Source organism: Heterocephalus glaber, unplaced genomic scaffold (assembly GCF_053883595.1).
Source record: "Heterocephalus glaber isolate CG9 unplaced genomic scaffold, H.glaber_assembly_v1.0 deba00000818, whole genome shotgun sequence".
NCBI classification, from domain to species: domain Eukaryota; kingdom Metazoa; phylum Chordata; class Mammalia; order Rodentia; family Bathyergidae; genus Heterocephalus; species Heterocephalus glaber.
The window spans coordinates 18,857,200-18,883,279 of NW_028258164.1; the positions used below are offsets into that span (position 1 = coordinate 18,857,200).

At 46.6% G+C, this 26,080-nt stretch overlaps 1 protein-coding gene across 1 annotated transcript in view; it reads right to left on the reverse strand.

Annotated features, from left to right (window-relative positions):
• The window catches only part of Ptprn2 (protein tyrosine phosphatase receptor type N2), a 611,205-nt gene that overhangs the window by 305,304 nt on the left and 279,821 nt on the right, over nt 1-26,080 (reverse strand). Inside the window, exon 11 of the mRNA XM_004860321.4 lies at nt 22,187-22,266. Within this exon, the coding sequence (XP_004860378.3) occupies nt 22,187-22,266 (80 nt within the window). The remainder of the gene's footprint in view (nt 1-22,186; nt 22,267-26,080) is intronic.

Sequence of the window (26,080 nt, forward strand, 5' to 3'; positions counted from 1 at the left end):
CCCTCTCTTTGAGCTACATTTCACGCCTCCCCAACCTGCAAATGCCACACATCAGCCCACTTGCACCATCCAGAAACTGGGCTCCTCCCTGGCCCTGCCTTTCTCCACTGTTCCAGCTGGTCTACCATTAGTTGGCTTCTCCTGGCTCCTCAGTTCTCACTGTTCTCTCCCACTGCTGTACCCTTCTTACACAGGGTGGCCCACTTAGTCACTGTGCTCCTCTCATGGCCTGAGAATCTGCCACCTGCATGGCAGCCAACTGTCTAAATAACTCAGAGGATGGTTCTTCAGAGACTTTGTATCCCCATCAGAAAACCAGAGATCTCCCTGAGGGCCTAAGGGTGCTGATGCCTTCCATCCATACAGCACCACCCACTGGTACGCCTCCTGTGTTTCCCTGTGCCCTGAACAAGCTATGCTCCTCCTTGCATGGGGACCACAGAGGCAGATGTCTCCTGTCTTTCTGAACTGGACGAGGCTGAGCCCATTTACTTCTCCGCCCAGTCTTGGCCTAGATGTTGCCTCTCTGGAGAGTCCCCTAGCCTCCTCTATCTTTGCCATCAGCTCATCTGATGCTCTGACACATATGTGACCCTGTCATCAGCTGAGTATGTGTCCACTTCCCTCATGTACTTCTTCCCTTGGAACATCGTCCTTGAGAGGGCAGAGAGAGCATCCACTTGGTTCCCTGGCAGCTTACACAGTGCCCATCCCAAGTCCTATTTGGCAGATGTTTGCTGGATGGCAAGGGGCCTGGGGAGAGGAGAGGTGGTTTTGGGGCTAGGGAGACACAGAACAAGATGGCCAGCCATGTGTTCTGGAGAAGTGAGGAGGTATGGGATGAAAGGACACAGAAATTCTTGTCACTGCTAGTACCATGCTAAGCATTGTGGTTCTCTAATCTACTTAATTTCCCCCCTACATCAGGCTGGCAAGTATCTTGTTCACCTTCCAAGAGGGGAGACCAAGCTCAGAGTACCTGAGCCCCTGCCTGAGGTCATAAAGCAGTGAGTGGCACAGCCAAGTCTGCTCAGCCTCCATTGTTCTCACAATGCAGTGCTTTTGCCTGTGGTTATACCAGACAGGAGGAAAAGAACAGGAGCAAAAGCCTGAAGTCACATGTCCTACAGACAGTCTTTTCTGTGCCAGGCTCAGCTAGAAGCTGAGACCTGCACATTCTCATGTGGTCCACTGCATGTCACACCGGGACCCACCCCAGTACCCTGCACCTGATTGCATCACCAGTAAAACCCTCTTTCCAATGAGGCCACATCCACAGGTACCAGTGGCATGGGGCTAGATGGGTCTCTTTGAGAACATTTTCTACCCACAGAGGTGGTGGTGCTGGCTGTTGTCATGGGGCACTTCCCATATCCCCCACACCGATCACCATCTTTGTCTGGTTATGAAAAAGGAAAGGTTTTGCAAAGTAATGAACAGTATGGAAAAAGACTGTGTGGCCTTGTTAAGAAGAAAGGCCTAGAAAGGAGGGGAGGAAGACATTGTAGGGCCTTGTGTTAGAATAAGAAGCTGCATTTATTAAGTTATTTTCTGGAGAACACTTATATCAAGGCTGAACTCTCAGCCTAGTGTTTATAAACTGCATACCTTTCAAAACATTCTATCAATCTGACATTTCCTTAAGCCAAACTGACCTTCTAGAATATGGAACAAATCAGGGTGGTTTAACTGCACTGACTGAAGAGTGTTCCCATACTGAGACGGGAAGACGGCAGGCATCCTGTCATTCAGTATCACCCACTGGAGTGTGATGGTGGCAGGTAGGCGGCAGCCAGAGATCATTTCCTGCACCACAGCACAAATTAGAGGGATAGAAGCAGCCAAGCACTCTGCTCAGAGAACAAGTGCCCAGCTCCCTCTGCAATTACCAATGTGCACACATGGCCCGGGAAACACTTAGGCCCCAGCCAAGACTGGTGGACATGGGCACAAAGGCAAGGGCAAGACCCCGCCACTTGACAGTGAGCACCCCCTTGACAGTGTACTCTGTGCCCTGCGCCATGTGTCTTACACGCCTGGCCCCAGGCCTGGCTGAGCTCTCTGGTGGATGAGCTGCTGGAGCCCTTCCTCAGCACAGGGCCAGGCCAGCACAGCATAGGATCCCCCTCCCCCAGCTCACCACCCATTCAGAAGAGAGGACTCACACTGCTATATCCCCTGGAACCACCATGTGAGGAGCCAGAGGTGGCACGGTGGTTCCTGAAGCAGTGTGAGTGTTCGACATACTGGTCTGGACCCAGGGGAAGCCCGTGGAGCTAGAGGCTGCTATTTTTAGAGCCACTGGCCTGGAGCTCCAGGAGAGATGGCCATGAGCTGCCTCCTTCCCAGCGCCCTTTCCCTCACACCCTGTCAAGCACCAGGACAGCTGCATTCAGGGTTCATGCCAGGAACCTGAGCCTGAGTTCGGGTGGGAAGCCTGCTCGCCTGTCTCTGTGTCATGATGAAGGAGCATGAACCAGTCAGCCAACTGACACTGGAGGCCTTCCAGCCCATGAGGGAGAAACAGTAGCTGATGATTTAGGATGAAAAAGTGATGCAATCCAACAGGTCAGCTGCCCTGCCTGACTGTACTGGTGGTGCTGTGTGGAGGTGCAGCAGAGCACACACAGCCACCACCCTGGCTGCCAGAGCTCTGAGCACAAAGACCTTGAGCCTTGGCCATGCTGTCATAGGACAAGCACAGCAGCCAGGTTCCTAGACTTTCAGAGACCACCTTGTGGACCCCCAGCAGCCAGTGCAAGGTCTTGAGCCCATGTGAGGACAGGAAATGAGGTTTGGAGAAGACTCCCAACTTGTCCAAAAATGCATGAAACTAAGAGGCTAGGGACCCAAACCCCATCCTGCTGGACTTCGGCACAACATGTGCTGGGACACAGAATGCCATGAGCATGTGTGCAGGGCTGGGCAGTTTTCAGGCATGGTCAGTGACAGGGAGGTGGTGGGAGGTGGACACAGCTTCTGGAAGGGTCACAACAACATTAGTATCCAATTAACTGGGGCCCATTCTGCAGCCTTGGACACACACACAGAGACAGCTGTGTATACATATACACTTTCACACATGCAGATACGCACATAATCAGACAGCTAGGTATACACATACAGCTGGGCAAAGAGATAGCTGGGCATGCACACACTCACACAGCTGGTAGAACCTTTGGGATGGGCTGGGTGGAACAAAACCTGTCCCCACCTGCTCCTGCCCACTGGCATGTCCTGAGGGAGAGCCACGGGGAGTTTGTGCAGATTCTCAGCAGGGCTGGCTCTGGCTCACTGTGGAGGACACTGGCCACACACAGCGGTGGTGAGTGGCTTGCTGTGTTCCGCTGGGCCCCACTGCCCGTGTCCACCAGTGAGTGGATCTCTGTATGCTGTTTGTGGTCTGAGAGGCTCCAGCCTACTGCTAAGCACAGACCCTGCTCCCTTCCCCTGCACCCCATGAAGGAGGGAGACACTGGATGAGCCTTCCACACCTCAGCAGAAAGCAGACAGCTCCACAGGCAAGAGGCTGTGCCTCACTGGACTCAAGTGATCTGGAAATCACCACACACTCTCATCTCCCTCATGAAGGCCAAGGTCACAGCATCATGGTATCACCAGACCGAGGTCTATGGAAACCAGCAGAGCAGAGCTCAAAGGACAGGTTGATTGAAAAATAAAGCCACAGACAGGGTGCTGACTACAGGTGATGGGAGTCCCCCAGAAAATGTCCCATGAGTCAAATTGGGACCTCAGAATTCTGCTCTTATAATAAGTAGATGAGCTGAGCCACTTGGTGCGGTGATGCCCAAGCTCTTCTCTAACTCAGCTTGGAACAGTAAGATCAAAAATCCAAAAGGGCTAGGCCACCATTCCACTGCTCCCAGACCAGAGGAAGGGGCTTTCAGGCCACCATTCCACCACTCCCAGCCCAACAGTAGGGGCTTCTGGGCCACCGATCCACCACTCCCAGTGCAGAGGAGGTGAGCCATGCAGGCGCCAACAGCACCGCCCCCCCCCATAGAAATGAGAAGGCACATAAACAAGTTTCAAAACAAGACTTCCAGATCAACTATAGCAACCCCAAAGGGAAAAGAGATGGAACACTCTGATACTCAACCACCTGGACTCCCTGAACTGGCAACAAAGGAGGATCTGGAAAAAATGAAATCAGAAATAATTTCTCAGATAACAGCAGAGATTGTGCTCATAGTGCAAGATATGGTTAATAAATCTAGAGAGGACACAGATTAAAAAAATAGAGGAGCTGAGGAACATGATGGAATCCCAACATAGGAAACAAATGGAATCCATAAAACAGATACAAACAGATTTCCAGGAGATTAAAAAATCCACTGAGAGTCTACACAGCAGAATGAGCCAATGTGAGGACAGAATTTCAGATATAGAAGATAAGATTGCAATTAGTGACCAGGAAAAGAAAAATTGCTTCAAAATTGTAAGGGACCACGAGATGTAAAGAAGATGCAAAGAAGAACAGATGCAAAGAAGAATAACATAAGACTGATTGGAGTCAACGAAGAAACAGGAGACAGTGCAGATGTCATAAAAAACTGTTCACAGAAGTAATGGCAGAAAACTTCCCAAGCAGGGGAAAAGAACTTGACATACAGATAAGTGAGGCATGTAGGAATCCAAATAGCCTTGATCAAAAAAAAACTACAGGTAGGCATATAATTGTTAAGATTCCAGAAACTCAACAGAAGAACAAAGTTGTACAAGCAGGTAGAGAAAAGAAACAAATCATATACAAAGGAAAGCCCATCAGAATCACAGCAGACTTCTCAACACAAACCCTCAAGGCAAGAAGAGCTTGGAGTGATGTATTCCAAGCCCAAAAGGAAAACAGCCCCCAACCCAGATTGATGTACCCTGCAAAACTATCTTTCAAAATGGATGGAGAAATAAGATACTTTCATGACAAAGAGCACCTTAGGAACTTCATGAACACCAAACCAGCACTCCAAAAAATTTTAGATAATATCCTAGGAATAGACAATGATGATCACAACCCCAGGAAGCACAGCAGAATGAATCTACTGTGTGTGACAAGAAATTAAATATAAAGGGGGAGAATCCAACAAAAAGAAAAACTCATGACAATAAGTCAATACATGTCAGTTATAACCATCAATGTTAATGGTCTCAATTCACCAATCAAAAGAAATAGACTCGAAGAATGGGTCAAGAAGCAAGATCCAACAATATGCTGCATACAAGAAACACACTTCATTCAAAAAGAAATCCATAGATTGAAAGTTAAAGGATGTAAAACAATGCTCCATGCAATGGGAACCCCCAAAAAGCAAGAGTAGCTATGCTCTTTGCAGATCAAGTGGATTGAAAACCCACACTGATTAAGTGGACAAAGAAGGACACTACATCCTTGTAAAGGGAACAATCCAAGAGGAAGAGATGACAATCATAAATATCTATGCACCAAACACTAGTGCACCCAACTATATAAAACAAATACTAATGGACATGAAAAACCATGTAAGCACTAATACAACAGTAGTGGGGGACATCAATACCCCACTGTCACAAATAGATCAACTAGACAAAAAACAACCAATGAAATACTAGAACTCAATCAAACTCTTGAACAAATGAACTTAACAGATGTTTACAGAGTGTTTCACCCCACAAAATCAGAATACACATTCTTTTCAGCTGCACACAGGTCATTCTCCAAAATAGACCACATACTAGCTCATAGAACATATTTAGGTAAGTGCAAAGGAATTGAAGTTATCCCTGTATATTATCAGACCACAGTGCAATGAAATTGGAGATCAACAGTGAAAGAAACTGCAAAAACTTCATAAACACATGGAAATTGAACAACACACTTCTGAATAACCAATGGGTCACAGAGGAAATTAAAGAAGAGATCAGACAGTTCCTACAATTAAATGACAATGAAAATACAACATATTGGAATCTATGGGACACAATGAAAGCAGTCTTATGAGGGGAATTCATAGCAATGAATGCACATATTAGGAAAACAGAGTGAGCCCAATTAAACAACCTGATGCTGAACCTCAAGCTTCTAGAAAAAGAAGAGCAGGACAACCCCAAAGCTCATACAAGGGAGGAAATTATAAAGATCAGGGCAGAAATCAATTCAATGGAGACTAAGAGAATGATACAAAAATTAATGAAGCCAAGAGTTGGTTCTTCGAAAGAATAAACAAAATTGACAAACCCTTAGCCAACCTTATCAGAAAAAGGAAAGAAAAGGCCCAAATCCATGCAATTAGGAATGAAAAGGGTGAAATTACAACAGACCTAGCAGAAATCCAGAGGCTCACCAATACCTACTTCCAGAACCTATACACGAATAAGATGGAAAACACAGAAGAAATGGACAGATTCCTAGATATGTATGAATTACCAAAGTTAAAAGAAGAAGACTTAAAAATTCTAAATGACCCAATATCAATCAATGAAATTGAAAATGTAATTAAAGTCTTGCCAACTAAGAAAAGCCCAGGTCCTGATGGCTTCACCACTAAATTCTACAAGACATTTAGAGAGGAACTACTGTCACTACTGTTTAAACTCTTCAATGAAATTGAAAGGGAAGCAATACTCCTGAAATCATTCCTGGAAGCAAACATCACCTTGATTCCCAAATCAGAGAAAGACCCAAGCAAAAAGGAGAATTACAGGCCAAACTCACTAATGAACATATATGCAAAAATCCTTAATAAGATAATGGCAAACAGAATGCAGAAGATCATGAAGAAGATCATATACCCTGATCAAGTGGGATTCATCCCAGGGATGCAGGGATGGTTTAACATACACAAATCAATGTAATACACTGTATCAATAGAGCCAAGGACAAAAACCATATGATTATCTCCATAGACGCAGAAAAAGCATTTGACAAAATCCAACATGCATTTATGATAAAAACCCTACCAAAAATTGGAATAGATGGTCTCTACCTCAAACTGATAGAAGCCATCTATGAAAAACCAACAGCCAATATCATACTAAATGCTCAAAAACTGAAATCCTTCACACTCAAATCAGGAACAAGACAAGGATGTCCACTATCACCACTCTTGTTCAATATAGTTCTGGAAACATTAGCCACGGCAATTAGACAAGAGAAAGAAATAAAAGGAATAAAGATTGGAAATGAAGAAGTCAAATTGTCATTATTTGCAGATGACATGATACTGTACATAGAAGACCCCAAGAACTCCACCAAAAGTCTTCTAGACTTAATAACCAAATTCAGTCAAGTAGCTGGTTACAAGGTCAACACACAAAAATCAATAGCTTTCCTCTACACCAATGACAGACTCACTGAGAGAGAAGTAGGACAAACAATTCCTTTCACAACAGCATCCAAAAAACTGAAATACCTGGTAATTAACCTAACAAAAGAAATCAAAGACCTCTTCCCTGAAAACTCTAGCACTCTGAAAAGAGATTGAAGATGATATCAGAAAATGGAAAGACATCCCCTGAACCTGGGTAGGAAGGATTAATATAGTGAAAATGGCCATACTTCCAAAACGCTATATAGATTCAATGCAATCCCAATTGAGATCCCAGCAGCATACTTCATGGACCTTGAGAAAACAATCCAAACATTCATTTGGAACAAGAAGAGACTCAGAATAGCAAAAACAATTCTAGGTAACAGAGACATGGCACTTGAAATTATACTACAAAGCTACTATAATAAAAACAGCATGGTACTGGCAAAGAAAAAGACCTGAGGACCAGTGGAACAGATTAGAAGATGCTGAAACAACTCCAGACACACTCAGTCATTTCATCTTCAGTAAAGGAGCCAAACACTCTCACTGGAGGAAAGATAGCTACTTTAAAAAATGGTGCTGGAAAAATTAGGTTTTAACTTGCCAAAGATTAAAACTAGATCCATATCTCTCACCATGAACTAATCTAAAATCGAAATGGATTAAGGATCTAAATATCAAAATAGAAACGCTGAATCACTTGGAACAGAGATTAGGTAGGACTCTTGAAGACATTGGTGTAGGAAAAGATTTTATGAACAAAACCTCAGTTGCCCATGAACTAGCATGCACAATCAACAAGTGGGATCTCTTCTTATTAAAAAGCTCCTGCACAGCAAGAGAAACCACCAACAGTGTGAACTGACATCCCACAATGTGGGAAAGAATCTTCACCTGCTGTTCCTCAGATTAAGGTCTACTATCTCAAATCTATAAAGAACTTCAAAAAATCAGACCTCTCAAATTTAAAGACCCAATCTGAAAATGGGCATCTGAAACGAACCAATATTTCTTAGACAAAGAGGTAGAAATAGCAAATAAATATATGAAAAACTGTTCAACGTCACTGGTCATTTGAGAGATGCAGATGAAAACAATGCTGAGATTCCACCTCACCCCAGAAAGAATGGCTGCTATCATGAAATCAACCAATAACAAATGCTGGCGGGCCTCTGGGGAAAGAGGAATTCTTCTCCACTGCTGATTGGAGTGTAGACTGGTGGCAATCACTGTGGAAATCAGTATGGAGATACCTCAAAGAACTAGGACTGGAAGTCCCTTTTGACCCAGCTATTCCCCTGCTGGGTATCTTCCCCCCCAAATTAAAAGAATCATACCACAGTGATATATGTGTACCCATGTTCATAGCAGCACAATTTGTAATAGGTAAAACTTGGAAGCAGCCCAAATGCCCATCAACTGGAGACTGGATAAAGAAAATGTGGTTGTTCTTTTTTTTATAAGACGGAGTACTACTCAGCCATCAAAAATGAGAAATTAGAGGCATAGGACACACATGTGTAAATACCTAATAGTTTTTCTAGTGTGAGAAACTTAAAGTGTAAATAAGGACTGAAAGGTGTAATAGATAATGTGAAATCAGAAGAAAAGGGGCAAAGGGGAAGGGGAAGTAGGTGGGGTAGGGGAAAGGAAAGAAGGGAATGGAATTAATATGAGAAAATGAAAAAATGGAAACAAAAGTCTTTGTAAATAGGGAGGGATGGAGGGGTTGAAGGGAGGCTGGGGAAGGGGGAAAAATAAGAACCAAGAGAGATTATGTAAAGGTGCAAATTTCCAATGGTGAATGTCATTATATTGTACACCTAAAATGTACCAATAAAATAAAATTTAAAAAAAAATCCACAAGGACCTTCAACAAATAAGATATTCTGGATTTTATTACAGATAAAAGAAGTCTGACTTCTATTTTTTTAAAAAAGGAGAAATTGCCTATAAAAATGGAAATCACCCCTAGAGCATGATAATGGCATTGTTTCTGTGTGTATTAGTATAGAAAAAGCAAACCGGGTTCTGAGTCACGTGGAAGATGCTGAATCACCTCGCTGCAGACAGGCAGGTCTGTGCACACCCTACCGAGGTCCTGAGTCACGCAGAAGACAACAAATCACCCTGCTGCAGACAGGCAGCCACCTGATTCCACACTACAAAGATGCAGAGGACACCAGACCACCAGACCAAGGTACTGAGTCCCACTGTTCCCGGCCCAGAAGTAGGGGCTTCTGAGCCATCGTCCCACTGCTCCTGGTTCAGAGGAAGGGGCTTCCCAGTCACCATCCCTCCCGCTGCTCCCAGCCCAGAGCAAAGGGCTTTTGGGCCACCTTCTGTCCCGCTGCTCCTGGCCCAGAGGAAGGGGCTTCTGGGCCACCATCCCTCCCAGTGTTCCCGGCCCAGAGGAAAGGGCTTCTGGGCCACCATCCCACTGCTCCTGGCCCAGAAGAAGGGGCTTCTGGGCCACCATCCCTCCCATCACTCCCGGCCCAGAGGGAGGGGCTTCTGAGCCACCATCCCACTGCTCCTGGTCCAAAGGAAGGGGTTTCCCGGCCACCATCCCTCCCACTGCTCTCAGCCCACAGGAAAGGGCTTTAGGGTCACCATCCCTACTGCTGCTCCCAGCCCCTGTCCCACCTCACCCAGCTCAGAGGAGGTAATCCGTGCAGGCACTAACAGCCCCCTGCCCCAGTCGAAATGAGAAAACATGTAAATAAGTCTCAAAACCAGACTTCCAGATCACCTACAGCAACCCCAAAGGGAAATGAGATGGAACACTCTGATACTCAACCACCTGGACCCACTGAACTGGCAACAAAAGGGGATCTGGAAAAAATGAAATCAGAAATAATTTCTCAGATAACAGGAGAAATTGTGCCCCTAGTGCAAGACATGATTAATAAATCTAGAGAGGAGCTGAGGAACATGATGGAATCCCAACATAAGAAACAAATGGAATCCATAAAACAGATGCAAATAGATTTCCAGGACATGAAAAACTCCATTGAAAGTCTACACAGCAGAATGAGCCAGTGTGAGGACAGAATTTCAGATATAGAAGATAAGATTGCAATTAGTGACCAGGAAAAGAAAATTGCTTCAAAATTATAAGAGAACATGAGAAATCAATCCAGCAGCTGCTAGATGATGCAAAAAGGAATAACATAAGACTGATTGGGCTCAATGAAGAAACAGGAGAGAGTGGAGATGACATAAAAAAATCTCTTCACAGAAATAATGGCAGAAAACTTCCCAAGCATGGGAAAAGAGCTTGACATACAGATAAGTGAGGCATATAGGACTCCAAATAGCCTTGATCAAAAAAAAATCTACACATAGGCATATAATTGTTAAGATTCCAGAAACACAACAGAAGAACAAAGTTCCCCAAGCAGTTAGAGAAAAGAAACAAATCACATACAAAGGAAAGCCCATCAGAATCACAGCAGACTTCTCAACACAAACCATCAAGGCAAGAAGAGCTTGGAGTGACATATTCCAAGCCCTAAAAGAAAACAGCCTCCAACCCAGATTGATGTACCCTGCAAAACTGTCTTTCAAAAGTGATGGAGAAATAAGATACTTTCATGACAAAGAGCACCTTAGGAACTTCGTGAATACCAAACCAGCACTCCAAAGAATTTTACACAATAGCCTAGGAACAGACAATGAGGATCACAACCCCAGGAAGCAAAGCAGAATGAACCCATCTGGCATGACAAGAAATTAAATGGAAAGGGGGAGAACCCAACAAAAAGAAAAAGTCATAGCAATGACAAGTCAATACATTTCAGTTATAACCATCAATGTTAATGGTCTCAATTCACCAATCAAAAGAAATAGACTGGCAGAATGGGTCAAGAAGCAAAACCCAACAATATGCTGCATACAAGAAACACACTTAATTCAAAAGGAAACTCATAGACTGAAAGTTAAAGGGTGGAAAACAATACTCCATGGGACAGGAACCCGAAAAAAAGCAGGAGTAGCTATCCTCTTTGCAGATCAAGTAGATTTCAAACCAACACTGATTAAGAGAGATGAAGAAGGACACTACATCTTTGTGAAGGGAAGAATCCAAGAGGAAGAAATGACAATCATAAATATCTATGCACCAAACACTAGTGCACCCAACTATATAAAACAAATACTAACAGACATGAAAAGCCATGTATGCACTAATACAATTGTAGTGGGGGACCTCAACACCCCACTGTCACAAATAGATCAACTAGACTAAAAATAAGTAATGAAATACTAGAACTCAATCGAACTCTTGAACAAATGAACTTAACAGATGTTTACAGAGTCTTCCACCCCACAAAATCAGAATACACATTCTTCTCAGCTGCACATGGGTCTTTCTCCAAAATAGACCACATACTCACACATAGAACATGTTTAAGTAAGTGCAAAGGAATTGAAGTTATCCCCTGTATATTATCAGACCATAGTGCAATGAAATTGGAGATTCATAGCAAAAGAAACAAAAAATTTCATAAACACATGAAAATTGAACAACACACTTCTGAATAACCAATGGGTCACAGAGGAAATTAAAGAAGAAATCAGACAGTTCCTGCAATTAAATGACAATGACAATACAACATATTGGAATCTATGGGACACAATGAAAGCAGTCTTACGAGGGAAATTCATAGCAGTGAATATGCATATTAGGAAAACAGAACGAGTCCAATTAAACAACCTGATGCTGAACCTCAAGCTTCTAGAAAAAGAAGAGCAGGACAACCCCAAAGCTCATACAAGGGAGGAAATTATAAAGATCAGAGGAGAAATCAATGCAATGGAGACTAAGAGAACAATACAAAAAATCAATGAAGCCAAGAGTTGGTTCTTCGAAAGAATCAATAAAATTGACAAACCTTTAGCCAACCTTGTCAGAAAAAGGAAAGAAAAGGCCCAAATCCATGCAATTAGGAATGAAAAGGGTGAAACTACAACAGACCCAGCAGAAATCCAGAGGATCATCAATACCTACTTCCAGAACCTATACGCCAATAAGATGGACAACACAGAAGAAATGGACAGATTCCTAGATACATATGAATTCCCAAAGTTGAACGAAGAAGACCTAAAAATTCTCAACAACCCAATATCAACCAATGAAATTGAAAATGGAATTAAAAACTTATCAACTAAGAAAAGCCTGGGCCCTGATGGCTTCACTGCTGAATTCTACAAGACATTTAGAGAGGAACTGCTGCCACTACTGTTTAAACTCTTCAATGAAATTGAAAGGGAAGCAATACTCCCAAATTCATTCCTGGAAGCAAGCATCACCTTGATCCCCAAAGCAGAGAAAGACCCAACTGAAAAAGAGAGCTGTAGGCCAATCTCACTAATGAACATAGATGCAAAAATCCTTAATAAGATAATGGCAAACAGAATGCAGAAGATCATCAAGAAGATCATACACCCTGATCAAGTGGGATTCATCCCAGGAATGCAGGGATGGTTCAATATATGAAAATCAATCAATGTAATACACTATATCAATAGAGCCAAGGACAAAAACCATATGATTATCTCCATAGACGCAGAAAAAGCATTTGACAAAATCCAACATGCATTTATGATAAAAACCCTACCAAAAATTGGAATAGATGGTCTCTACCTCAAACTGATAGAAGCCATCTATGAAAAACCAACAGCCAATATCATACTAAATGCTCAAAAACTGAAATCCTTCACATTCAAATCAGGAACAAGACAAGGATGTCCACTATCACCACTCTTGTTCAATATAGTTCTGGAAACATTAGCCATGGCAATTAGACAAGAGAAAGAAATAAAAGGAATAAAGATAGGTAATGAAGAAGTCAAATTGTCATTATTTGCAGATGACATGATACTCTATATAGAAGACCCCAAGAACTCCACCACAAGTCTTCTAGACTTAATAACCAAATTCAGTCAAGTAGCTGGTTACAAGGTCAACACACAAAAATCAATAGCTTTCCTCTACACCAATGACAGACTCACTGAGAGAGAAATAGGGCAAATAGTTCCTTTCATAATAGCATCCAAAAAACTGAAATACCTAGAAATCAACCTAACGAAAGAACTCAAAGACCTCATCTCTGAAAACTATGGCACTCTGAAAAGAGAGATTGAAGATGATATCAGAAAATGGACAGACATCCCTTGCTCCTGGGTAGGAAGGATTAATATAGTGAAAATGGCCATACTTCCAAAACTGCTATATAGATTTAATGCAATTCCAATTGAGATCCCAGCAGCATACTTCATAGACCTCGAGAAAACAATCCAAAAATTCATTTGGAACAAGAAGAGACCCAGAATAGCAAAAGCAATTCTAGGTAACAGAGACATGGCAGGGGGTATCACAATCCCCAACCTGCAACTATACTACAAAGGTACTGTGATAAAAACAGCATGGTACTGGCAAAGAAACAGACTTGAGGACCAGTGGAACAGATTAGAAGATCCAGAAGCAACAGCAGACACATTCAGCCATCTCATCTTTGACAAAGGAGCCAAACACCCTCACTGGAGGAAAGATAGCCTCTTTAATAAATGGTGCTGGAAAAATTGGGCTTCAACTTGCCAAAGATTAAAACTAGACCTATATCTCTCACCATGCACTAAACTAAAATCGAAATGGATTAAAGATCTAAATATTAAAATAGAAACTCTGAACCAGTTGGAACAGAGGTTAGGTAGAACCCTTGAAGACATCGGTGTAGGAAAAGATTTTATGATCAAAACCTCAGTTGCCCATAAACTAGCACAAACAATCAACAAATGGGATCTCTTCTTATTAGAAAGCTTCTGCACAGCAAGAGAAACCACCAGCAGTGTGAAGAGACAACCCACAATGTGGGAAAAAATCTTCACCTGCTTTTCCTCAGACAAAGGTCTACTATCTCAAATCTATAAAGAACTTCAAAAGATCAGACCTCCCAAATTTAAAGACACAATCCAAAAATGGGCATCTGAAATGAACAGACATTTCTCACACAAAGAAGTGGACATGGCAAATAAACACATGAAAAAATGTTCAACGTCACTGGTCATTCGAGAGATGCAAATGAAAACAACGCTGAGATTCCACCTCACTCCAGAAAGAATGGCTGCTATCATGAAATCAACCAATAACAAATGCTGGTGGGGCTGTGGGGAAAGAGGAACCCTGCTCCACTGCTGGTGGGAGTGTAGACTGGTGCAAGCACTGTGGAAATCAGTATGGAGATACCTCAAAGAACTAGGACTGGAAGTCCCTTTTGACCCAGCTATTCCCCTGCTGGGTATCTTCCCCCCCAAATTAAAAGAATCATACCACAGTGATATATGTGGACCCATGTTCATAGCAGTGCAGTTTGTAATAGCTAAAACTTGGAAACAGCCCAAATGCCCATCAACTGGAGACTGGATAAAGAAAATGTGGGTTTTTAATAAAATGGAGTACTACTCAGCCATAAAAAATGAGAAATTAGAGACATTTATAGCTAAGTGGATGCACATTGAGGCAATACTCTTAAGTGAAATCAATAGGACACACATGTGTAAATACTGAATAGTTTCTCTGGTGTGAGAAACTGAAAGTGTAAATAAGGACTAAATGTATAATAGGTAATTTGAAATAGGAAGAAAAGGAGCAAAGGGGAAGGAAGTGGGAGGGCTAGGGGAAAGGATAGAAGGGAATGGGATTAATATGAGAAAATGGAAAAATAGGAACAAAATCTTTGTAAATAGGGAGGACTGGAGGGGTTGAAGGGAGGGCTGGGCAAGGGTGAAAAATAAGAACCAAGAGAGACTATGTAAAGGTGCAAATTTCCAATGATGAATGTCATTATATTGTATACCTAAAATGTACCAATGATTAGAATGAATAATCGATAATGTAAAATAGGAAGAAAAGGTCCCAAGGGGTAGGGGTAGTGGGAGGGGCAGGGGAAAGGAAAGAAGGGAAAGGAAAAAATGCTGAGAAATGGAAAAAATGGGAATAAAGTCTTTGTAAATAGGGAAGGGTGGAGGGCGTGAAGGGAGGGCTAGGAATGGGGGCGGGGGAAAGAAAAAGCAAAGTGATCATTTGGCTCATGAAAGAGATTTCTTTAAAATGGCTGTAAGGTGAATGAAGGGGAAGGCACATAAAAGACATTTTCTAGTGAAGTATCCCACCCTGGCTTTCTGACTCTAAGTCAAGATGGGCTCAGTCATGGGCTCTGTGCCCTTTGGCACGAGGTGATGTTTCCATTTTCCTTCCTGGGGAATCACATGGTACCTTCTTTTTCTCAGTAAATATTTGCTGTGAGCAGTGGAGGCCTTGGCCTTGGAGCAGTGCTGGCAGACCCCATTTCTAGGGCACTGCCACTCCACCCTGCCCAGCTTCTTCCTGATTTTCCAGGGTGGGTGAGTCCATGGCTAATGTGCCCCTCACTTCAGCCCTTCTTCACATGGAGCCCACCATTCCAGCTCCAGGGATGACTTTAAACCTGACCTCTGCCCCATGAGGTACCAGGGCAGGGCTAGGGCTGCCTGCATGTCGTCACATTGCCTAGGATAAGCTCTCCACTGGGAACTGCTGCCCATGGCCTGCTCTTCACTGTGGAGACTCTGGGTGCTCTAAAGGACACCAGCCCCAGTACATGTCATGAGCCACCTCCAGAGTGCCACAGAGAATCCCAGAACACACAGCCGAGTATGAGGAGGCAGCCCCTACAGAAAGATGCCCAACTGGTGATCATGTCTCCCTGAGCTGTCCCAGCTCTGGCCTGCTGTGCTCCTGGCCTGCCCTGGCTTGGACCTCACCTCCTAGGGAACCTGGCCACACTGGACAGATACCAAGGCAGGTGCCTGTGTCTGCACTGTGGGATAGCACAAAAGTACTGACCACTGGGACATGAGTGCATCCCCACAACATGGCAGGACTCTGTGGTAAGGGATGCTGGTCGGTCACCAAGGTGTTAAGCAGGAAATAAAAATCTTAGCAAAGTTTCAATCATTTTTCCCTCGACATCAGAAAATCCTTCAAACATTACAGTGAGAATAAGAGCAGTTGTGGATTACAGCCTTAAATCAGAGTTGAGGAGAAAACTGGCTGTTCTGTTTGGTCTGCCTGAACCGTTTCTGCTGGCCCCAGTGGTGGGTGGTCCACAGTTGCTCTGGTATGGACAGAACAGCCAAAGGTGGTGTGTGGTGCACCCAGGGTGGGTGCCACTGGGTGACACAGTAGCTTTTCAATGAAGACTCTTTCTGCACTTAGGGAATCTCATGAAAGGGGAAAGCTGATTTCAAACACCTCACATTTTCCTGTTTTCCACATGTTCTCACCATCAAGCACTTATTGAGCTCCTGCTGTGGACAGGCACAGGATGTATGATAGGTGTATCAGTCCTTCCTACCACTACAGGGGGAGGCCTGCAAGAACAGAGCATGCCTGCCACAGTGTCCCCACTTCCATCACCAGAGCAGTCACAGTTAAGCAGGTCAATGGGCCTGGGCAACTGTCTAGATTCTAAAGCTCAACCCAAACACTGCAGGCAACACAGGTGTCCATGTGTGCTTCTTTCTACACAACCACAATAGAAGTCTGTACAACAGTGGCCTTGCAAACCAGGGGTATTGGTGGGAGGTGTGTGAAGGGGGAGAGTCTATCTGTACATTTTATACATGGGAGAAACTGTGTAATTGCTCTCACTAAAGACTGCATTCTGAATTTGCTATCTCGTGCTTTGCAATTGTAATAAGACAAGGTGTTGGTAGAGTACAAACTGTCTTCAGACCTGAAGGAATACGTGAACACCACCTTAATCAGTGCCAACAGCCAGCACAGACCAGAACTGTCCTTCTGAGCTGCTTGCAGATGGTGTGCTAACTCTGGTGCCAGCATGTCTTCAAGTGACCTTCAAGTGACCATCCAAGGCTGTGCAAAGCCCCAGCCACAAGCCTCTTGTTAGCACAGGCTTCCTGGTGTACAGGCACAGGAAGAACACTGAGAGGGCCCCACTGCCTGGTCTGGGCTACCTCAGTATATGAGGCATGGACCCCACTCCTCCACCCTCACCCACAGCACACGGCTCCTCTCCTCACCCCTGAGACACCACCACCACTACAAACATAGTCTTCCCTGTGATTTGGCACAGTATCTTTTTGGTTCTACGCACCCTGGGCAGTGCTGGGGCAAAGCCAACTGAAGTCTTTGGCAAGCAATGACACTGACAATTTGTTAGTCCTTTAGCATTAACTTGTACTCTCAGGTCAATTCTTCTCCTTCACTTGATCCCAAAGTAACCTCATGGAGTATTGCTACTCATCCTGTCCGACAAAGAAGGCACAGTTGAAAGTTGGAAGTGGAAAGGTGCACATGAGTTGTCAAAGTCACATGGCAAGAGGTAGCAGTGGGCTTTGAACTGAGGTACTAAACTTCAAATCCTTGCTCATCCACACTTCTGTATTTCCAACCTTGCTGCTGTGAAATATCAGGGAAGACACCAGCCGGGCTGGAAGAACTGGAGCCTGGCTTCTTGGTCTCCTGATCTGTGAGGCTGGTGAAGGGCTCCAGTGCGTGGGTGTGACACATGGTATTCTCTGGGCAGACACCCAGAGGTGGCTGTCCTGAGCTGGGGAGGAAGCCTGGGATCCCAGGTCCCTCTCTGCCCATACAGAGGGATTCTACATCACTATAAGCATGGGAGTGTGCTAAGAACTTGCATCCCGGGGCTCTGACTCAGGCACAGCTAGGGAAGCCAGGCACAGGCTCAGGCAGTGGGACCAATGTCCAGAGGCCTTGCGCAGGTGAAAGCACAGACTCCATTGTGTGGAGATGGGAGTAGGAGCCAGGCCTGAGCGATGCAGTGCCTGGTGCTTTGTTCCTCCCGAGCCTGACCTCTCCTGACACGGGTCACAGTCGAGCAGGTGGCCTGAAGATGATGAAGGAACCAGTCCATAGCATTCACTCATGTTCAGACCGTAACCTGATGAACACTGGCTTTTGTGACTTCTGATTACAGAGCTATGGCCACCTGGGTCTCTGCCAGCTGGGCCATGCGATAGATTCTGGATGTCAACAGTGCTGGCCTCCATGACAGCCACAGTTCTCACAGTGCCAAGTTATGGCCTGGCTGTGTGGCAAGAAGCGGTAGGTGTCACTGCCTCCCGTGCTGACAGCCCGTGCACAGCCACACTTTGTCCTCACAGGGGTGCTCGTGTCTGCCAGGGGCTGTCAGCCATCACAGGATAGGAGCCACCTTGGCTGTGACACAGGCCTCCTGCAGGGTCCTGCACGGCAGTGAAGGGGTCAGGCTGCAAGACCAGGGCTGCTCGAATGGGGAAGGCAGAAGAGGTAATGATCCTGTGAACCAAGGAGCTCCCTCCGACTGAGGAGCAGGGTTCTGCTGAGTGGGGACAGTGTCCCTCTGACTGAGCTAAAGAGACCACAGACTGCAGGGAGTCCCCCAGATGAAAGAGCAGAGTCCCCCTGATTGGGGCTGGGGTTCCCCTGACTGGCACCCCTTGAGTACCTCCTGTACTGACTCCATGCTATCCCACCCTCATCCAGCCTGGGATCTCTCCAGTGCCCACATGGCAGCCAGTTTGGTCCCTGCACACCCAGGCCTGCCACTCTAGTCACACCCTTAGAGCTCCTCTCACAGGGAGACGAGACCCTCCCCAGCCTGGAGGACCTGCCCCTCCATGTCCCCCCACTTTGTGCCAGGGGTAGAGTCGGCAGCCTGGCCTCTCCCTTGCACCTAGGTCTCCTCATCCACCCCTCGTGAGTTTGCCCTACTGTGGCCTCCCAGAGGCCATGTCTGGCTCCCGCCCCAGCTCCATAGCCCTCCTGATTTCCTCCCCAGCATTTGGCACACAGAGTCAAACACACAAAGGAAACACACCACACGCTGCAAACCCAGCTTCTGGAGGCCAGGAGGGGAGTGTCTGCAGAAAGGGCCTGGCTTCGGACATGTGGGAGATGCAAGGCGGCTCCTGGCAGCAATTCACGAAGGCCAAGGGTTATCAAGTGGGATCTCCTTGGAGGAGGAGGGGAGCGAACACAAACACCTGCTTCTAAAAGATGATTGGCTATGTTTTCTTTGAAGAGAAATGCAAAAATTGATGAGAAATTTGCTGTTTTAAGAATCACCTCCAAAGAGGGCCGGGATTTAGCTCAGTGGTTCCGCCGCCTGCCTTGCAAGTGCAAGGACCCGAGTTCGCTCCCCGGTACCAAAAAAAGAATAACCCCCAAAGAAACAAGAGAAAGAAAGGGATCTTTCTGTCCTGGCCTGTGTGACTGAGTGACGTGGGCCACAGGACCAAATATACAGCTGGCTACACCTGTGTGCCCCACGTCGGCTCCTCAGACAGATCGCGTCTCCTGTGTGACCCTCTCATCTTACTACGAACTGGTTCCTTATGTTCACACCCAAGCTCAGAGACCAGGCAGAATTCCCAGGAAAGGATCACGTAGGACAAGGAAGAGCTCACACGGTGAAAGCTAGCTGCCCTGGCCATTCAGCATAAACCCCACATGGTGCTTGATGGGGACTGATGTGGCATCAGCTGTGTGCCTGTCATTAAGTTTCCTATCATTCTGTGTAAGCTTACAAAGTAAATGCCCTTTAAATTCTGTTGCCAGGATTATCTCTCCCTTCATTAATAACAAAAGATGTCCAAGTTTGTATCATCCAGTACCAAATACCAACCACAGCCTTTGGTCTTTCGGGCAGCCCGTGACATTCCCTGTCATATCAGCAAAAGCCTCATCAGGCTCAGGGTGCTGATGGTCCAGGCAGCAGGACCACCGCTGTCTTTCCAAAGCACACAGCTTGCCATGACACTAGCAAGAGTCAATGCAATCTTTTAAACCTAGATCCCACAAGAAATTCTTTTTGGGTTTAAACTCCTTTCTTCTCACTTCCCACATAGGGTTGCCATTTGGTGAGGTGTTGCCACACTCCGTGACACCAATGTCCTCTAGCAGACATGGACTAGGTACCCAGTACCCTTGACATTTCTGCTGCCAGACTCTAAGATTCGTATGCTCTCATGCTTATGTTGTATAATCTTTTCCCTGTACAGCATCCACTACACTTGTAATACTATAACATTACTTGAAATATGAAAGGAGCGAGTGTTTTTATAAATTATGCACGGATGTTAACAACTTTGTACATGTACAACAAGCAGGAAACATTGTGGCTTGCATAGCTACAGCAGTTAATATAAATGCACTAGAGTAAGTTAGGAAATCGAGCATTCAGAGAGTTGTTGATATGAGACTCAAACATCCATTTGATAGGTAATTTCTCCCTTGGTACAACACATTAGTGCATGACATGAACACATTTGAAACGACCCAGAAACTAGATTTCAAATAATCAAACTCATTTTCCCTTGAAAGCAATAAAATAAATGAAAGGACATTGTCTGTGAGTATATTGTCATGATTAAAAAAAGATAAAAAGACTATATTGCATTCCATTTTATTCCACTCACAGCCTCCTTAAGTTCCAGCAAATCCAATTTTAGGTGAATTACTTCCCAGTCCTGGGGTGAACTGTCAAGCGTGGAATAGCCAAGGGTGTGTTCCTGCATACAAACCTGACAACGAACCGCTTCTGATGAGGACAGTGCATGAGTGCACCCCAAGGCTGTTGAGGACAGAGGGGCCCCAGCTATCACAGTCCAGTCCCCCTCTTCAGGTGGCAACACGTTCAAAACGACAGCTCTGGGCTCCCTCTTCCCAGGCCCACAGGAGGCTGCTCTGCTGTGTGAGGACACTTTGCCCTGCCATGTCATGTCCCAGCTCCAAATGGCTTCTGACGAAGCATGGTGACAGTGAGGCTGGGGATCCAGTTCTCTACAAAGTCCATGTCCCTCAGACCTCTGGATTTAGCACAACTTTGAAAAGGATCTTTTTCTAATCAACACCTCTCAGTGGTCCAATCACTACCTTCAGGAAGTAAGTTTGTCTAAGAGCATAAAGACTCCTATGAGCAAACCCAATAGCAACCACGGCAGAGGAGCTGACAATTTGCCCCCTGTGGGGTGGCAGCTCCTGCATGCTGTGTTGTCCACCACTGATGAAGAAGCTGCATCAACAGGACGCCCTTGCATTGAGGCCTCAGATGTGTACAGAAACTGAAGATCAACTCTCTGAATCAGCGGGAACATTGTCCTGCACTTGCCATTGAAAAAACAAAATACTTAAATTTCAATAAACAATAACTCCCATATTTCACTCCCATATTTAGGGATGACTGAAGCAGAATTGTGTTCTGCCCTACCTGGACAGCACCCTTAGCCTGGCCTCTCATAAATGACCACAGAGCATGAGGTGTCCTTCCTGCCAAGTCACCCCAGAACACCAGAGCTAAGGCTCTTTCAATTGGCCTTCTTAGACTGTACAGCACACTCTATACGATTGCTCCATCCCCAAGAAAATGTGTTTCGGAAATTCAAAAAGTATGTCCTCTACCCCTTCTTGCTCTTCAAGGCATTAGTGAGTGGCGATTTGTGATCTTCTACTCCATGACAACACTGATCACATGGCCAAGGCCACTCCTGCTCCATCAGGGCCCAGGTCTGAGAAACACAGGAGCTTGGGATCTGTCAGGAAACCACCATGTTCACTCAGACAATGCCTGTGCTCGGCCCTAAAGCCTCAAACCAAGTCACACAGCTCTGTTCACACTGGGCCCTGTGCACACCAACTCTTGTGTCTCCAAGCCTCTCAGATGTAATGCTGAGGTTTCCTCTCCTGTCAGAAGGTTGACAGGTTGTGTGTGACAGAAACCCAAACAGCGTGGCCCAGGTGGCACTTTCTCTGATGGCCACGTCTCTGCCTAGACTGTGTGGGGCACACACACATGTGGAAACAGCCTTACCTGTGGCCCTTGCGACGTCTGCAGTTGTCACATTTCGGACATTGGCACCCACTTTGAAGGTCACTGCCGGCCCCAGGACACTGGAAGAGACCATTCAGGAAGAGGTCATTACCAAGTCACCACAGGGGTGGTCTGAAAGCTCCCCAGCAAACCCCAACGAGTGGAAGCGTGTCTGAGGCACTGTGCTGCAGGCGTGATCTCCTCCTCAACCCTGGGCTGTTTGGCTTTGAAGTGTGACTCGGTTTCCACCTCCAATTCTATTAGTGGCTTTGCCATGGGCTACCCTCTTATAAAAATGTTCAAATCCATGCTAGGACCCAATACTCCCCCGAGGGAACAGGAAACACTGCATGGACCCAGGCCTTGTCCTGAGCTCCCAAGGGGGCACCAAGAGTTAGGGCAGGAAAGAGGGAGACAAGGTGTTCAAACTGCTCGTGACAGGAGACTTTTTAAAAACCACCACTGTTCCATATAAAAGTGCCCGGCGGGGAATAGCTTGACAGGAATTATCTAAGTGTCAGTTGCTTTGTAAACACCACGTTCAACATGATTTTGAGAAATGACATCATCTGAAGACTTCTGTGTCTGAAGGACTGGATGCCAGGTGAATACCAGCTGTGTACAGATGGGGAGACCAATGTGATCTTGAAAGCTGGGACTTCCTCCACCTCCACAGTGACCGTCTTCAGAATGCCCCTGACTCCTGTTAACCCACCTGAGGACGAGAGGTGGGGAAGGAGCCAGCCAGTATGCAGAGGCAAGAGAGGAAGTCCTGACTGCCTAAAGCTCCTACAGTATCCCTGGGGGCTCACAGAGCCCCGGGCTCCTCTGTGCCCCACCCCAGCTCCCACTGAAGTGTAGAAACCCAGCTAAAACCCTTCCCACCCACCTGCTCCCTGCCAGACTGCATCTCTTAGGCATTGCAGAGTTTGTGGGCTCCACTGCGCTCTCTGCCTGTGAGCCTTGGTGTCCCCTCCAGTCCCTCTCTGGAGTTCATCCTGCTCAGGCACAAGCCTCTGCCAGAAGGAATCTCGCCACTGCCAGGCCATGACTATTCTCTGTCGCTGTAGGAGCCTCCCCATAGAAGTCCAGCATCACTCGGGCTCAAGATCCACCCTGGACCCCTACTGTAAGGATTGGCAGGTGCTACCCACTGGGCACTTAGGCCAGATACATCCAGGGGGTCCGACGCCTGGAAATGCCAGTGTACCCATCGACCTTCTCGTTCCAAAAGCTGCATTCCAGCCAAGCTGTGCCACCATGTAGCAGAGCCAAGTTGCTTCTGTGTCTGGCTCTCCTGCCTGTCAGACCAGGCATCCCCCTGGGCCCCTGTGCAGCACAGGGCTACAGAAGCTGTCTTAGGACCTCACCTAGTCCTCCCATTGGGAAGGAGGCCAACAGGCTTGCATGGTCTCAGAGGCCGGCTCCACTCCAGGAAGGAGGCCATCCATCCCAGCGTGGCCTCGCCCTTCACATCACCACCCCAGTGCCTGATTGCTTTTGCTCCCTCCCCCTGCGTTCCACATCTAGACCCACTGTTGGTTCTGAACATGAGGTAGCTCTGGCGTGATGCCCACATTCACCTCTGCTCAATCCTGGTGCAACTGTCACAGCCCAGAGCTCCAGAGATTCAGCACCATGTCACAGAGCTGGCCTGGAGCTCAGAGCCTGGTGGGTTTCTACACCTGGCCATCCTGAGGACCAGGGACCAGAATCCTCTCATTTCCTCAGGCCTCTGTGGGAGGCAGTGGGCAGGGAGCACCAAATTACTTTCAGAAGGTTGACATGTTGTGTGTGGCAGGGAGCCTCTGAGCATCCCATGGGGCCAGGAGAGAAGCTGGAGCCCAGTTCTGCAGAGGTGGTGGTCACATTCCGGGCACTGATATTAAGGATACCAGGAACAAGTGATTGAGGCATCTTCAGAATGTGTCTCCTGCAGCCAGAGATGCTCTGGAGAGAAGGTGAGGTGGACAGCAGGTGCTGTGCCTCCTGCCTGGCCCTCCTGCAGTGCCAGGCTGCAGGCATTTGTCAGCAGTGATCATTATGGGTAGACAGCCACAAAGGATCCACTTTTAACCTGGGACTGGGGAAAGTAACTCTTCCTAAGGGACATCGTCGGCCATTGTGTCTCAGTCAGTGGACACTGAGTGGTGGTCTGGACTGGACCCTGGGAGCCTCCTAGGTCCTCTGCATCATCATGGCCAGGGGACACAGAGACATATGCACCATCAGTGCCGGAAGCTCTGCCAGCTCAGAAATGCCACTCGGGGGGCCCACTGGGGAGCACATGGCCCCAGATCTCACAGGAGTCTTGGCATCTTCCTGATAACTTTCTGAAGAAGGAGAGGGGCAAGCTGGGCTCCATCATTACCCTGGCACTGGGACAGACAGTGCCTCCCAGGCAGTGGCTCTCCCAGTCTGCAGGGTTCAGGGTGTCAGGTGAGGGCAACCGTCTTCAGGGGAGAAAGGACCAGCAGGGCAGAAAGGCCTGATGACTGAAGGACACCTGGGGGGCCAGGAAGGTGAGGTCCACCTGGGGACATTGCCAGTCATGCTGTGAGCTGCTGCATAGCACCGGCCTCCCAGGCCCCTCCTGTGGAGTCTCCACCCAGGCCTCACTGTCCAGGCTGATCCAAAGCATGCCACTGGTTTCAGTCTTCTCAAGGGAGCAACTTATTTCTACCTGACTATGCAGAAGCTTCCATGTCCACAGCATGGGCTCCTGTGTCCCCATGGGAGCTGCTGTGGACGCAGCACAGATCCTGTGCCTTTGGAGGGATGAACATGCGCCTCAGTCTCAACACCTCCAAGACTGCACGGTGCCCAGCACTCAACCTTAGCACTGTCTCATCAACTAGCCAATACCTTGTCCTGTGTGGGTTTCCACTCTAGGACACCTAATTTAATGCACTTTGTTGAGTAGCTGACGCTGAACTCACAGGCCTCAGCCTGCAGCCCCACTGGCAGGATGCTCCTGTGATGTCCGAATACCCTCTGCAGCAGCCCAGGGTCCAGCATGCAGAAGCACTGGGCAGCACAAAAGCATGAACAGCGTGGCACCAAACCAACCACGGAAGCCACCCTTGCTCACAGTGTGAGTCGGAACAGGGAAGCAGTGTCCCAGGCTGGGAGCATGTGTGTTGGCAGCCCACGGCTTTTTGGTGCTCTGCATATGTCCAGGAATGGCCATGAGAGCGTCATAAGAATTGACACAAATTTCCAGATAAAAACCACAAATGATGAGCACGGATGATTTCCTGCCATCTGTGATGACAGTTCCCTGTACGTCACTGATTTGGCTATTTTTTTCACGTTACAAGTTAATATTGTAGAAAACAAGGGTGTTGGCATCTAAAAGCCTTACGTGACTGTTCCTTGCTAGTGATTTTGTCTCACCATATTCTTTAACCGCACAAACAGGGCTGAGAAGGCCCATCTTGGAGGGCATCTGGGTGACTGATGGGCACTGGCACACTTTAGGGTGGTGATGGTGAACCTTTTAGAGCTTTTAATGATACAAAAAGACCGCTGCAGCATGCGTGCCTCAGGTCTGCCACCACTATTCTAGGGTTTCACTCTAACCAGGGAGTTCTTGCTGTACCCCAACAGTCCAGGCAGCTGGTGGCCTAGAAACTCTGGCACCCACTCTCTGGATGGAGGATGCTGCATAGCGCATGGAGCTCTGCACACTGCAACTCTTTTAATGGCCTGGCTGATACGAGCGGCAAGATCATTCTGCTCTCCCCTGGCCCTGTGACTCTGGGATATAGGTCCTAGTCCCTGTGGGGCCGACTTCCAAAGGCTCCTGGGGAGGTCAAGTCAGTGTGTGGCATATCCTCCGGGGCAGTATTCTTGGTGGGGAGCACACAAGCATTTTTGAGTCGTGGTCCCTGA